General features: G+C 40.4%; 1 protein-coding gene across 6 annotated transcripts in view; it reads right to left on the reverse strand.

Annotated features, from left to right (window-relative positions):
• msi2b (musashi RNA-binding protein 2b) overlaps positions 1-15,503 on the reverse strand; it is a 306,045-nt gene that overhangs the window by 35,288 nt on the left and 255,254 nt on the right. For 4 of the 6 annotated variants that reach the window (XM_028031479.1, XM_028031477.1, XM_028031478.1 and 1 more), the window contains exon 11: positions 751-870. In XM_028031479.1, the coding sequence (XP_027887280.1) occupies positions 751-870 (120 nt within the window). The remainder of the gene's footprint in view (positions 1-750; positions 871-15,503) is intronic. The other 2 variants (XM_028031480.1, XM_028031482.1) reach the window with 1 other exon arrangement.

Here is a 15,503-nt window from a genome sequence, read left to right on the forward strand (position 1 = left end):
GTTGTATTGTGAAAACGTTTGAGTATTCTTGCAACTATCAACTCTAAAATATGGATACATCTGATATAAAAAGAACGATTACAAAGAAGACAATGGGAAAAGAAGTAGAATGACTGACTTGTCTGATATTGTATTTCCTCAATGCTTTAACCTTTATGGAGAAAATCCACCAATACAGTGAAACAATGTGCAATATGATGATGAACTATAACTTGAACCATAACTATGGTGAATTAAATGATAAAATGATGCCAAATGATAAAAAAAAACATATCTACCATATTTACTTGAAAAGCCAAAAGCTATAATACTTTTGTCTTATGGTCAATTTGTAACATTTTTACAATCAAAGTTGTTCAAAGAATAAGTTTAGATCGCACCATATATTTTATTACGATTATTTTTTCAAGGATTGCTTGTAATTTCATCAACCGAGCCAAATTAAAACGACAAAAAATATCTATTACTCATAGAAATCTAATTATCTGGGAACATTTAGTACAAGACTTGCTCTGTTGTGGCTGATTTTTATTTTTTATTTTTATTTTTTGCAAACCCCAAATTAAATCGCAGGTTATTCTTTTAAGCAAATTGCATTGTTTTAATGTACATGTCAAGCTATGAATTAGTCAAAGCTACATGTCGTTGCTATTTGTGTTAAGGTTTTAGAGAACTACGTCTATGGGGAGAAGCAGAGCAGGAGAAGTTGAAGAGAGCAGCAGCCACACAGAACATGGACAGAGCGTTTACCTGGCCCTGTGCTCTGTGGGTACGCCAAGTAGCCGCCTCTTCCACGGGCCCCCCTACCTGAGCCACGCGCTGCTGCTACCGCCGCCGCCGCCACCGGTCCGTATGCCGTCGCTGGGAAGCCTGTGGGCACAAACACACGCGCATCACTTCCTGCACATGGAACGAGCGACGGGACCACGTCAATGCCAACGCTGAGCCGTGGGATCAGGCTACACAGCCCTCAAAGCCGGGGGTTCATGTCGGGGCGACGTCTACCAGCAGACACCTGCAGAGTCCGGAGTGACATCCAGAACCCTGGTGTGTGTGTGAAAACAGGAGGGGGTTTTAATGGATCACCTGCTCTAGAGGGGTTCTGGCACTCTTTGGACAGGGCTTCTGCAGGTTTCACCAACTCAAATTTAAGACTTTTAAAGACCACTATGAATGAAATTTAAGACCAGTATAAAGACAGAAATGTACATTATAATCGCCTATACATGTACATACTGTATATACATCTAAATATAAATATATATATATATATAGAAAAAATTTTATTTGTGAGAGCAATTATAGATATTGTCGCATTCTTACTTTGAAAGTGATGAAAACATTAAATGCCATTCCTTTTGGATCATTTCCCTTATTTGTCACCAAGCTGCATCTGTGGCTCCATTCCCTGTGGGTTCTGTACTCTCCTCCTTCTCAGCTGTATTTCCCTCGAGAGTAACAACTTTGCTGAAATAAAATTCTTCAGTAGGTAAGACAGGTGATTGACAAACTTTGTCCAAATAACTGCTGATAAATTTGCACTTAGCCATGACAGATGGAAAAGTTATCCAGCTAGCTAGCAAGAGTAACCAATCATCTAGTTAGCAATAGCCTGAAAGATTTATTCTTTTTTATACTTAAGTACTTAATTTTTTATTTTGTTGAGCAATTCTTCAAATCACACAAGAATGACCTGAGCAAACCTAGAAGTTAAGAGAAGGAAGCTATGCTAAACAATACGTAGGCTAAAAGACCTCAATATTTTTTAAGTCTGGGGGTTTTCAACGAACCACATGTAGATGTATTATTCAAAAACAGAGAAACATGGAAAAGTGATGAGAGCATCAATTATCAGCCAGGAAGTCATATGAAACCTGAACAAGATCCAAACTACAGCACTTGCCTGAGTTAAGGTGAGGATTCATGTTCAGATTGGTCACAAATACATCCAGTTCCATGCCACAGTCATCAGTAAAGTTTGTCTCACAATAAAAAAAAAACTTCCCAATGAATACCAGTAACTTTGGAGAATAATTTGTCAACTGATGGGGACAAATGTGAGTTTTTTTTGAAGGTGTGAGTCTTGTTACGTCTGACGAAAATCACACTAACACTGAACCATGACGGTTGTATTGTGATGGTCAGAGCTTCAATTAGTGCTTTGGTACCTGGAAGACTTGCCATAATTGACAGCACCAATAGGTCTGCTCTCAACCAGAAAACCCTGAAGAAGAGTGTGCACCCATCAGTTTCTGACCTTAAACTTCACCTCTGGATGGCTAAAACTTCCACAACATATATGTTTTGGAGTTGCCTAGTCCAAGTCCAAAGAAAATCTGATTGAAATGTTGAGGTAGAATCTTCAACAGTGTCCATGTTGGCTTAATTCAGACAATTCTGCAAAGAAGAATGGGCCAAAATGGTGGCAATAACTTTTAGTTTTGCATAGTTTGGCTTGAATTGCTTTCGTTCTTAATTCAAAGGAATTATAATTTACAAAACAGCTTTTTACATTTACACACTTCATCTTTGTTTGATATCAAAATCTGTTTTTGTAATCGGACAAAAAGTAAAAACAACAAAAACCTGTTAGGGGAAAATACCTATTTAATGTACTGTATTTATTTTTATTTTTATCTTTTCATTTTTTTAGATTCAGCTACCTTCCACCCCTGAAAGGGCAAATTTATGCTGCATAGCAGAAAACTGTGAGCAAACTGACTTCAGTCCCTGATTACAGTTGTGTAATAATTTCACTCTGAGGCTGTTTATGTCACATTGTTCACATAAAAGTCTATAGACACTTCTGAGCTGCACAGACACGGCCATAATAGCCCCACCTCCGGGGACAATTGGTGAATTTTATTCCGAGCGCTCCCAATTATGGCGACTTTCAATGGACGCTGAATAATCCAGGGTAATTCATTCCACATTTTTTGCTTTCTGTTGGGGCTATTCGGGTGGACAATACAGAGAGCAAGAAAAAACACTTCGTACAATCAGACGGAGGCATCTGTCGGATGATCCGTCACTCACATATTTACATCTGTGAGCTTATGTTTCGACTGCACACCTCTCTCTTTTTCTCCCCCCCATTTCCAAGGCTTTAAAGCGTGTTTATATTCACGTTTACAAATCAGTCCCAAATTGTCGGTTTAAGACACACTTATGAAATAAGATTTAATTTCTTGCAAATATAACTCCACTTTCTGAGGGTGTGATAATTTCAACAAATATCAGCCCAATAATCAGAGTGTAATTAAGCCGAAGCAGGATCTGTGAATTGTAATTACATCGTTGGCCCTAATGAACACGACTGCTAGAGGTGGCTGAGAGAGAGGCTAGTCCATGCCCAGGGCTCGCGCTCTTCTCTCAGCACAGGAATGGCATGTCATTAGCAGTAGTGATGAGATTCCTCACTCTGGGCTCAACACCGTCTATGCCTAATCAGCCTCCTAAAATTATCTCCACAGGAGCTTCTTTTCCTCACTAGCAAAGAAAAAAAAAAGATCTCCAAATTCTCGCAGTTGGAGTTTTTCTACATAGTTTTTTTGTTTCACAGTTAAATGTGGAGGTTTCTTCTTCATGCCAGGATGCATTTCTGGTTGAAGGCTGGGGGTTTAGGCTTTTCTCTGAATGGTACCGGACACCTTTGAGGATACATTTTTTCGATTGCTGTGGAGGTGAAAGGAGCACCAGCAGGTGACCTATTTTCTGAGCCTGCTTTGTTCCGCCGCCTCTGGTAGAGGAGAGGCTTACGGAAAAAAAAATAAAAAGACCAATGAGATGATGAAGGGGTGAGAGGGCAGGGTCAGATGAGCCGCAGCCAAAGAGAAAAACACGTAGCTTTTCATCAGCCAGCTGAGAAGGAGGTAATTCACAACTCGGCGGTCACAACGTCTCGCCAAGCAAGCGTGTTGGGTGTGAGGCACTGTCGTGCTGCGACCGGCGGGCAGGTGAAGAAGAAAAAGACACGGCACTTTCCCTGCCGACTGTCTGACAGCTCGGGAGCGAATATGAAACTGGCGACAGCAACAATGGCGCGGACGAAAGCCAAGAAAACGGCGACTGAAGTCAGTCGTCTTTGTGCTGCTGCTGCAGCCGAATCCAAAATCCCCGCTCAAACGATACCTGTTTTAACTTTTAACACTGTACCAATGTTGGCCACGCACCCTCACATCTGAACAACAGCGTCCAACAAGGTTGCTCTGCGGAGCGGCGCACACCCACTCTCCACCCCCCACCCCATCCTCCTTTTTTCCTAAGTGCTGAATCTATCTTCTCCTCACCGCCATTGTCATGACACCCCCAATAGACCCAGTGGCTCGGAAGTTAGTTGCGGGCAAAGTTGTGGTGAGAGATTAACTTTGCAGGATTAGGTGGGTTAATTAATAGATGGCTGCTGCTCATTGTTTTGCGCTCGCGCTGTAAGAAGCCACCCAAGAGAAGCGCTGCAGCATTAAATCAATTTCATGGCCCTTTTATTACTGAGGAGATAAAGCCAATATTTAGCTTTCAATTCTTCACAATTATTGGGTCCCTGCTTTGCCATGAGTGGCTGCGCTTGGCTGGGGACAAGGACACATCTGTTTATGAGCTGCGGAGGCCCGGGGGCCTTGGTGTCCGGACTCCGGGGAACTGTCCTCAGCTCCCCCCCCTTTTCTCCTCTCTGACCCCCCACCCTCACCCCCAAGCCTGCAGCATGCAAACTCAGAGCTTCCTCAGGAGTGTACACGGAAAGGAAGAAAGATTAGAGCACAAAGAAAGACGAGGACGGTCAGGAAATTCCCAGATTGTCCCCTTTGAAGCAAATGAATTACAGTTTGTCCACAAAGACTCCAATAAACTGATTCTTTCACAAAAAAGCTTTTTCTGTGGCCATGTAAACAGTGCCTTGCAATACTATTCAGAATACCGTAGCTTTTTTACACTTTAAGCTGCAACCACAAACCTTGTTCCAAGTGCTTGCTACATTTCTTGCTGCATATTGAAAGCAGGACTTTGATCGGATTTCCTAAAATATTCACCAATTTTAATATTCTTTCATAAAGGCCACAATTGTGGATTGTACAGCTAACAGTTGTCCTGTCAACAGGTTTCTCCTCAAAGTTATCTTGGGATCCCATCCTGTTAAATCAGGTAGACGGCTATAGCTTTGGAATTTTATAGTGCTGAACATTGATCCGAGATATTCAAAGCTAATAATATTGCTTTTTAACCTAAGTCTGCTTTAAATCTCCACAACATTCTCCTTGATCTGTCTGCTCTGTTCCTTCGTCTTCATGATAGTTTTTGTTCACCAATGTTCTCTAAAAAAAGCTCTGAGGCATTTCTTTAGTATGAATAAACTACTGACAGGTAGACTCTATTCTCCAATAAAATGAAGGTAGTTAGTTACACCAAATTTTGTTCAAAAATATTAGAAAAAAAGAAGCTGCATACAAACATATGCCACTTGGAGAAATGCCAAATGACTATATAGTGAGTATTTCTCCCTTATCACGTAAAATCCCAGTAAAAACTCTAACAGCTTGTGGTTGTAAAGTGACAAAAGGTGAAAAAGTTCAAGATGTATGAATATTTTTACAAAGCACTGTATCCTTTTCAAGGGTATAAAAAATTTCCAGCTTCTTAAAAAATGGATTTCCATGTCAAAGCGCATAAGAGTCAATTTTCATGACAGCACATAAAACACACTGGCCCTTTAAACCTGGAAAGTGGTATTTTTCTAAGGGGCAAACCAGTTCTGTCTCCACCAGCACCTGTATTTTCTGAGTCTCTGTGAACCTGACTGTACTGAAGAAGGAGGAGAGACACAGTAGGGGCAATGTCAGTAATGATCAAACAGCACAGTGCAATTTTTGTGTCAAGGCTTCCCTGGATTTCTTTTTTTTTTTTCCTTGTGCCAGACTAGGTCAAAAGCTTTGTTTTCTCCATTACAAAGCTGTTAAAGCACTTTAAGAGCAAAATGATATTCAGCGAAGTAGAGAAAACGTGGTGGTGAGCTGGTCAAATTAATAACAACTGATACGGTAATATTAGAAAATATGTTTGCAAGCTGGCTTTTTGACAACAAAATTGCCAAATGCCATTTCCTGCACACATAGTTTTGATTATTTTGTTAACTCCTGCAGACAAACCCTCAAACTCAACCACTGTCATTCCCATACAGACGGTCTCGTGATGCTAACTATACATGTGTATGTACATATACAGTATATATATATATCTATATACATACATACGCTGGAAAAAATTAAGAGACCACTGCACTGAACCCCATTGAAAACCTCATAATTATTACACCAAATATTGATTTTTTAACTCTTCCTGAGTTAAAACATTAGTATTGTTTTTTCTAAATGAATATGAATTTGTTTTCTTTGCATTATTTGACGTCTGAAAGCACTGCATCTTTTTTGTTATTTTGACCATTTCTCATTTTCTGCAAATAAATACAAAATTTTTGCTTGGATTTTTGGAGACACTTTGTCAGTAGTTCATAAAATAAAAAAAAAACAATGTTCATTTTACTCACACATATACCCATAAAAGGTAAAATCAAAGACACTGATCATTTTAAATGGCCTCTTAATTTTTTCCAGAGATGTATATGTCTCTCTCTCTCTCTCTCTCTCTCTCTCTCTCTCTCTCTCTCTATATATATATATATGTACGGTACTTATTTGCAAATCCTTTCTGGCATATTGCCATTTTAGCTACAGACTCACTCTCTCATTCTATTACTGAAAAAACGTCAAGTTGAAAAGTTGTTGCATTATGCATCAATAAGGTCCTATTTATGTCCTACTTGTCTGACAACAGCTTGACTGATGTTAATGTAATCTGTACTGTTCTTTGGCCCCAAACTGCCAGCAGCAGCTCCCCTGTCAGTGACAAAGGAGCTCCATCAGTCACAGAGCACTCCCCTCATTTCTGCTATAAGGAGACTGTCAACTGTCTAATGCACAGGACAAGCCCAGGGACAGAAGACATGTCTACAGAGGCCATATAGATCAAAATGCTCAAAATGGCAGTGAATTTGTAACACAAAGAGGAAAAAAAGCCGTTGAAGTTGCAAACTATCCTATCGTTTCCCATGATTCAATTTTGGCTACTAGACATAATTTAAAAAACCCTACAAGTTAAAAAGAGCTAATAGTAGAGACAGCCCTCAAACAGGCTCAGTATGTTTGGTTTTGGACTGGTCTTAAAAACAGTTGACGTGCTGGAAAGCCAGCGTTTTGAGCAAAGCTGCTTAATGCAGCAGGCTGTTTTTAGAAAAGAGGCTGGTGAACAAGCCTTTGAGCCTGAGGCTACAGTCGATCGCAGGGGCAAGACAGAAGGAGTGACACAGATGAACAGAGAAGAGCAAGTAGGACGAGAAGAAACGGAAGATGAGAGGGGACAAGTGGGCAAAGATGGAGGATAATGAGACACACTGGCCTGGACTCAGGTGCTCAGATCATTTTTTGACAGAATGTCAGAAAACAAGATCACATTAAATTATCAAAGGCATGTTGAGAAGATAAAAAAATTCAGTTTGAAAATGCTTGTCCGTATAATTTTTGATGCCCTGTCTATTAGCACCCTCAACAAATCCTATAAAATAAATCTAACTGAAGTACATTTGTAATTTACACTTCACTTTTTAATATGATCTGGATATTTTAGTAAGCAATTCATGACTACTTATAGATATGTTGACAAGTTTGTTGCAGATTGTGTAGTTAATTCAAATATCTATCGTTAGGCCTAATTTATCACATCAACATTTAACATGTAGATCTTTTCAAAATGGCTCTTATTAAATTGTGTGACTTGCTCATATTTTAATAGGCTACATTTAAGTAAAAACTGTGAAAATATGTTAACACCAGTTAGTGTTGAGCTCCTGAATGGAAATAGGAAGTTCTCTTATTTTGAAGAGCTTGGAGCGACTTTGTATGAAGGCTAGCCTGACAGCAAGACATAAAGAAATTGCATTACTTAAATTGGGCTAAACTCTAAAAATTGGGTTTGTTTGACATATTCAGATAATTTCTAAACTAAATGCAGTCAAAGAAGAATATTTCCAAAAAAAAGCATATCCATATTCTTTGTTACATTTGAATTACTGGACTGCAGCTAAATTATTGATGGGTTTTGCTACATATTGTGCCAACTGTTTATATAACAGATCAGTGACACCAGGAACAATTCTCCCTCTGCACAATGTTTACCTCACGCTTTTTAAAGTTACTAAACCCAAACACAGAAAGAAATGACAGATTTTAATGCTAAATTTGAGAGTGAATATATGTCAAACATGAGGCAAATGGCTTTTTTTTTCGCTATTTTCTTTTTTCTAGGCACTGTATGACACTAAGCAGGACAAGCCAGCGGAAATAAGTCTGTTGATAAGTCACAGTCGAGGCAGTGAAGCACACTGCCGTCTCCTCACAGGATGAGGGAGGCAGACTGTCAGAGACGGGAAACTGACTCCACTTCACATTTCTTTCCTTCACCAATAACCCCTGTTAAATATAGAGAAACACAAGGAGACAAATGAAGGAAAACAAAAGGACAGAAAATATTTGTCAAAGTTACAAAAGACCGAGTCGGCTTGTAAGAAATCTTTTCATCTCCAGACTGACAACTGCCCCATTGTTGTCGTCTCTCTGTGGCACTTTGTTGTTGTTGAAAGCTTCTCTGGGTTGTTATCAAAGGCATAAATCAGAGCTGGAGAGAGCCAGGTGGCTTTCGTGTGAACTGCTGCACACATGGCGGTGTCTCACCTCTCCTCTGATCAACTGAGGCCTGCAGTATACCCTGTGATTTCCTCTTACATAAAAAAAAACAAGAAGGCTTGGAAAGGAGCCAAACCAAGAGAGAAAGAGCATTTACATGCATGAGCCTAATTCAATTAGAACCATACTAATGCAATACGCATATTATTGCGACCGTCGTGTAAACACCTTAACCAGGTTATCTTACTCACATTAAGAAGCCTAATCAGAATAAGCATAACTCGATTAACAGAGCTGGTTGCTTGTCAATCATTCAAATTAATATTTCTGTGTGTCTGTTGGTGTTTGGATTCGATCTGCGAGCCACAAAGGTCACACAGGGAACAGGATGCTGTAACGAAGGCGAGGGGTGATGAAGAAACTGGAAACAACCAAACGAGTAAATTAGCAGAAAGATGGAAATGCTCCATGAAGTCAGTGATGCTGTAAGAGTCTGGTTTGTAGTATGTCAGCGAGTCAATCAAAACAAGCTAGCCTCTAAAGAGATTCATGCAGGAGTAGAGACACCTGCTGACAAAGTACGATAAAGGTTGTTCTTTTTCAGAAGAGCTACTATACAACGGCAGATACAGAACCGGTACTGTATCAACAACCTAAATTAAATGGGCCACATATGGCGCCTAGAAAAAGTATTTATACAAATTGAATGTTCACATTACAACCACACATTCAATTTATTTCTATCTAATTTTGTTTGATAGATTAACACAGTATTTTATGGATACATGTGAAGTGAAAGAAAAAGCTCCATGCTTTTGTATTCAGCAAATTCTTCTCTACTAGCTTTAAATATCTAGACAATGACATTTTTTTTTTCAGATTTTTCTTTTGCAAAATAGGTTAAGGATCACTTTCCCAGTTTTTTCCTCACATTCCCAATTAGATGTATGGCTGTACTTTGACTATGATGTTCAAAAACATGCCCTGGTAGCTCTGGCTGCATGCTTACAGTTTGTGTTGGTGAATCTCCAACAAAGGACACATTTTCCTTTTTAGCTTCAACCACTTTCCGATCAATTCTGATTAGCTTCTCTCTTCTTGCTGAGGAATAGCACAACCACAGAATGATGCTGCCACTAGTGGATCACAACAGGGATGATGCTTTCAGGTTAACCAGCAGTTTTTAAAATGTATTTATTTGTGGCTGTGATGTGATAAAACGTGTTAATCCAATTCACAATATTTGACAATGAATGATCTCTTTTGAAAAAAAAAGTTTCAGGTGCCCAAAATACGCAAATTCCTACTAGGTCTCCACCAAAACCCTTTAATTTTCAGTTTGTTTCGTTTTGTTATTTGATTCTAAACGAGCTTGAATGCTGTGTTTATGTGTGCAACTGTGTCATTTCTTCCATTCTCTGTGCTTAAGCTGGAGCTCTCCCTTTTTAAACCTGTGCTAACCCGTTCTGTGTGTAATGAAACTATTTGGCACAGTAATCCTTTGCTATTAAAGACCTCATGGCTTTTGATTGTAGAGAGAAATAGTCAATCACAGGAGTGGAGTTAGCTCGGAGCACAGCAAAGCCCGGCTTTGTGGCAGCTGATTGCCCTAATATCCCACACCTTTGAACAAAACGACGAGCCCTGGAAAGAGATACATTTGGTGAAGTTTCAACTGGGCAAGTGTACAGAAACACCCTGGGGAAAAAATGTTTGTTGTGTCAAATCATACCGTTTTATCCAGCAGAACAAAAGCAGAGATGGATGAGTGAATGCTGTTAAAAAAATAGGAAGCCATAACCTAATAAAGGAATATTTTTGTGCGGGTGTGTCTTTTAAAGCCTCTACATGATAGTTTTTTTTAAAAGAAATTCCTCTGCTTTCCATCATAAACAGGTCAGAAGTTACGTTTGTTAATATGCAGACCAGGCGAGGATTTATTTAGTAAAAGAACATTGACCATTCTCACTTAACATTGATTTGATGGTAGAAATGGGCATTTATCTTCATTATGGTAAGAATTTTGATTTACAGTGACAAATATGAATTCGAATTGGTGTCTGAAGACCTCGAAAACTGACTGTGTTGTCATTGTCTTTTTGCAGTTTTCTCCACTGTGGAGAAAACTACCGAATCAATAAATATCAATAGATTTGAGAAAATTATTAAAAGCAGTTAAGTGGTAAGAATAACACTTTCTTTTGTCCTGAAGACTTTTGAAATTGATCTGGTTTCAAAGACCAGTATTTGTGTCTAAGGTGCTATTTTTATTGTCACTTTTGATGCTATGAAAATAAATAACACAAAATATTGCGATGAAATCTTAAATTCATCTTGACCACCTTGTATTTAGCACCTAATGCAACCAAAAATATTTTACAAAATAAAGCACGGATGTTGTTTCTGCGGCTCTGGTGATGTGCTATGTTCGAGAAAAGCTTTTCATCTTTTGCTTTAGCTCTCCGTGGCAAGCGGGCCGCTTCTTTGTAGCTTGAGTGTGTGGTAGCATAGCATCAAAGAGGACAAACTAGGCTCTTTATTGAAGTGCAGCCACACTTTCGACCTCTTCTTTGTACTTCTTCCCATGCACTTGAGTATAAAAGGAAACTGTTCCTAAGCTGGGGAACTGATACAAACACACAGGCCCCAATATCGCCGTCAGCCACTCACGTGGACACGTTAAACTTAAAGTGGAGAGAAACAATAAGAGGCAAGAAACAGCAAGAAAACGCCTGAACTGACAGCAAAAACAAAGCAAAATTACAGCCATCTGGTTGTTGAAACTGTGGCAGGAGCCTTAACACCAACGCTGTGTGATTGTGACTTAAACAGAAAGAGACAGACAGTGAGGGGGACACAGATGTCTGACCTTGCAGTGGTGCTTATGTAATGGTAACTGCTTCAGTGCATTTAACTGCAGTGCTGCCTTCCAACCTTTGCTCAGTGAAAGTAACACATCTCTGCAGTCCAATCTCCTCTGACATTGGCTCCCGACGCTCAGACAGAATGAAACGGTCCTGTGAACTCCGAGTGAATCAGTTGTTATGCCCCTGCCCGGGTGGTCCCCGTGGAGCCAATCATACTAATTAAACTAGACTACCTAAGCCTCCTCTCATTAGAGTCCAAGTAAACAGCCTTAATGTTTTATGCATTTTAATGTCTATCTGCTGGTTGTGGGGGTTGGAGAGGACGAGACAGATGACAGGGGTAATTTCAGGTCTCTTCAAATGAAAGCGGGTACATAAAATGTCATTTTAACTTTCAAGCTACCTCTGCGCTGGTTAAACAGTTGAGCCTTTTCACATTTTATCAGTCCACAGCTACAAACTTCAGTGAGTAGTCACAAAGTTTCATTTTGATCTCATCTGACCAGAGAATTATTCTCTATCACACCCAGCACAGAGCAGGCAGTAATAATCGGAATGAATTCTGGTTACTAATTACATGATTTCTAAAGGGAAATGGTAAACTACTCTTAACATGAAAGCATGCTAAGCTTTTTAGATTCTAATTTATAAGGAAAATTAAGCAAAATCTGCTACTGAGTGTTGGCCTGTGACATAAAATCAGAGAAAATAAGAAGTTTGTAGCTGGTAAGTGAATAACATTCAAGAGGCGCGGAGTTTTCTAAAACACACAGGCTAACAGAAACATTCAATGTTAGTAAGACTCGGAGGAGACAGAGCAGTAAACAGCTTTGCAAATGTGATGTCAAACTAAGCAATAAGGCATGTCCTGCTATTTCGGCCAGCTCCGTGCTCTACATTACACAATCTAGCACTGCTCCACATACCAGGGTGCAGGCAGGGTAAAAATGTGGCCCGACCCAAAAATAGCGCCGCAACACTGGCTTCCATTTGATCACTGGAGCTGCAAACAATCTTTCCACATCGAGCGGAGGGATGCAGAGGGCTTTAAACCATGATTATGAGTAGATGTGTATGAATCCATATGTCAGTCCGCTGGGAAAAGAGTGGAGCCGAGCAACTGGAGGGCTATTAGCACAGTCAGCAGGAGGGGAAGATGGAGGGATAGAGGGAATGGAGGGGGCAGCTGTGTGGAGTCCCAGCAAGCGACCAGCTCGCCGAGCTCGAAGCTCTCAAACAGTGGGTGGCATCAAAACAACAGGCAGCAGACAGAGAGCGCTGTCTCGCAGACACACATGTTGTCCTCTGCTGCTGCTGCTCTCCAGCAGTGTCCAAAGGTGGCAGCCGCGGATGTAGCAGGGCGGCTCCGGTTTCATTTCTGGACCAGCAGTGCAGCAGCGGAGGCATAATGAGCTTTAGTGTTGCCACTCTGCCTCTTACAGCAGCTCATCTTCCCCGCCACAGGAGCCAGGACTGTGGGTCTCCATGGCCACAGAGCGTCTGCCTCGGCGTGTGAGGATGTATCTGCCGTCCCGGGGTGAGTTAAGACCTGGGTAAATGAGGTGAGGTTCCTCTTTCACCTCAGCGCTGCTGGTGTAAGACAGCAGAGGAAGTTTTTTTTTTTTATAAAGACGGCCACCGACAGAGGTGATGCACGTGGATGTGCATGTGACCTGGGAACTGTCCGCGCAGAGCAAGAGATGCCACACTGGCAGCACACGACACAGAGAGAGTTAAACCAGAGCAGAAAAGGGCTTAAAAAGAAAGGCAGTGGTGGTACAAAACATCCTGGTTAAATGCTGCCGCGCTTGTTGAATCCTTCACGGATTTCTTCTGTTTTTGCTTTTAAACTGTTAAATCATAAATTAACTTTTACTAGTCACATTTTTTGGAAAGCTACATTCAATTTCACAAGCTACACCAAGGTCGGAAAATTGCCAGACTTGTATCTTTATCAGGAAGTGACCTAACTAGAACCTCTCTGACAACATAAAATATGCTCAAGATATCAAAAAACACAATCTGAAGACTTTCAAGAACACAAAGCCATTTCTAAGGGTTTGGGATTCAAGTGAACAACAGTGAGAGCTTTTATCCACAAATTGAGGAAACATGGGAGAGTGGTGAATGTTCCCAGGAGTGACTGGTAAAATCACTCCTAGGTCATAAGTCATGTCAAGTTTATTTGTAGAGAACATTTCAGTAACAAGACAGTTCAAAGTGCTTTACACCATAAAAACACAATGCAGTAACCAATTATGAAACATGCAATTAACATTAAATTTAGTCAAACGCCATCACCAAATTCATCAAGCAAATCTATGAATATATCAATCAATATTCCACTTACTACTAACCAAATTCAGATCTAAACAGGTGGGCCTTCAGTCTTGATTTAAAGGAACTCATTGTTTCAGCATCTTTGCAGTTTTCTGGAAGTTTGTTCCAGATTTGTGGTGAGTAGAAGCTGAATGCTGCTTCTCCATGTTTGGTTCTGGTTTTGGGGGATGCAGGGCATTATTGAAACAGAACACCTGATTGGTCTGGAAGGTTGATACAATGACAACAGATCTTTATTTTGGTGCCATGTCATTCAGTGATTTATAAACGTTTTTTTGTTCGTTTTAAAGTAGATTTTTTTAAAGTTCATTCTCTGAGCAACAGGAAGCCAGTGTAAAATTAGATTAAATTCAGTTTATTCACAGAGCTCCAACTCACAACAAATGTCTAAAAATCCTGAAGTGAGGTCATCATCTTTTTCAGGATCCAGGGAGTTCTGCGAAGCTTTTATCGCTTAGTATGTAGAGCACTGTTTTACATATATTGAGTTTAGTAAAATTTTCTTCAGGATCAAAAAGATTAAAGTGTGGAAAAAAAAACTTCAAAGAATCCTAATCCTCATATAAACATATGATATTCTGTCACAGAGCTTATTTGACGCCAGTCATTTGGCACAAAATCAGTGCAGAACCAGATCCGTTCTGCTCATTCTTCCAGCCGGGGACTTTGGTCTCTTTTATTCACACTGTCTGGGATTGTCCAAAGATCTAGGATTTAGGGACCAAAGCAATATGTTGTATTTATAAAATGGCAGTAGCTGCTTTTTCCCCAGAACTCAGTGTACATTTGTTAAATGATGACTCAGAGCTGAACTTGATGGAGTGGGTTAGGAGAACTAAGCTGGACAAACTGCAGTGAAGAAAGTCGTTGCTCAAAGATGGAAGCCCCCATCACAGCACAGGCTTCACTCATTGGCTCAGACGATATACAGACAATGCTCATCTCTGAAACTATCTTCAGCAAGAATCAATGTTGCAAACTCCAAGTACTGTGGACTCCTGGAATGATTTAATAGATAAATTAAACAGCAGCTTTCAAAGTAGTAATTCTAGAGTAAAGATCTATGTTTGATGGTGAAAAAAAAAGAGAACAGAAAAAAATCTGTTGGAGAACTTTTTTTTCTTTCATGGCACTGTACATAAAACAGAGCAGTTAATAGAGAACAAAGCCGATCTTGCAGCACTGTAGATTTATGACTGCGCCCACAGAAGAAGAGAGGCCACGACCTAGAGTGCTGTCCACTGACGTCAACCGTGAACACTCACCGCTGGGAATGGCGTCATGGCGTCATGGACCTCGGAGCTCAGAGAGCTTGCATGTGCCATGTGTGTGCGGGCTGCAAACAGTCAAGAGAAGCGGACAGGAAAGCACAGAAAGTCCCTCTGCTTTTCACGTCTTCAAAAGCAATCCTTAAGCATCGCCTTTGTGTCTCTGTGCTTTCAAGTGAGCGAGTCCAAGATGTACTGTTGCACGGTCATTCAAGTGTGTAAGCTCACGCTTCCAGTCGTCGGGCCCTATTTTTAGGCCTGCGACTCGTGGAGTGGCCCGGCCTCCGCAGACCCATCGG

Source organism: Xiphophorus couchianus, chromosome 11 (assembly GCF_001444195.1).
Source record: "Xiphophorus couchianus chromosome 11, X_couchianus-1.0, whole genome shotgun sequence".
In the NCBI taxonomy this organism is placed as follows: Eukaryota; Metazoa; Chordata; class Actinopteri; order Cyprinodontiformes; family Poeciliidae; genus Xiphophorus; species Xiphophorus couchianus.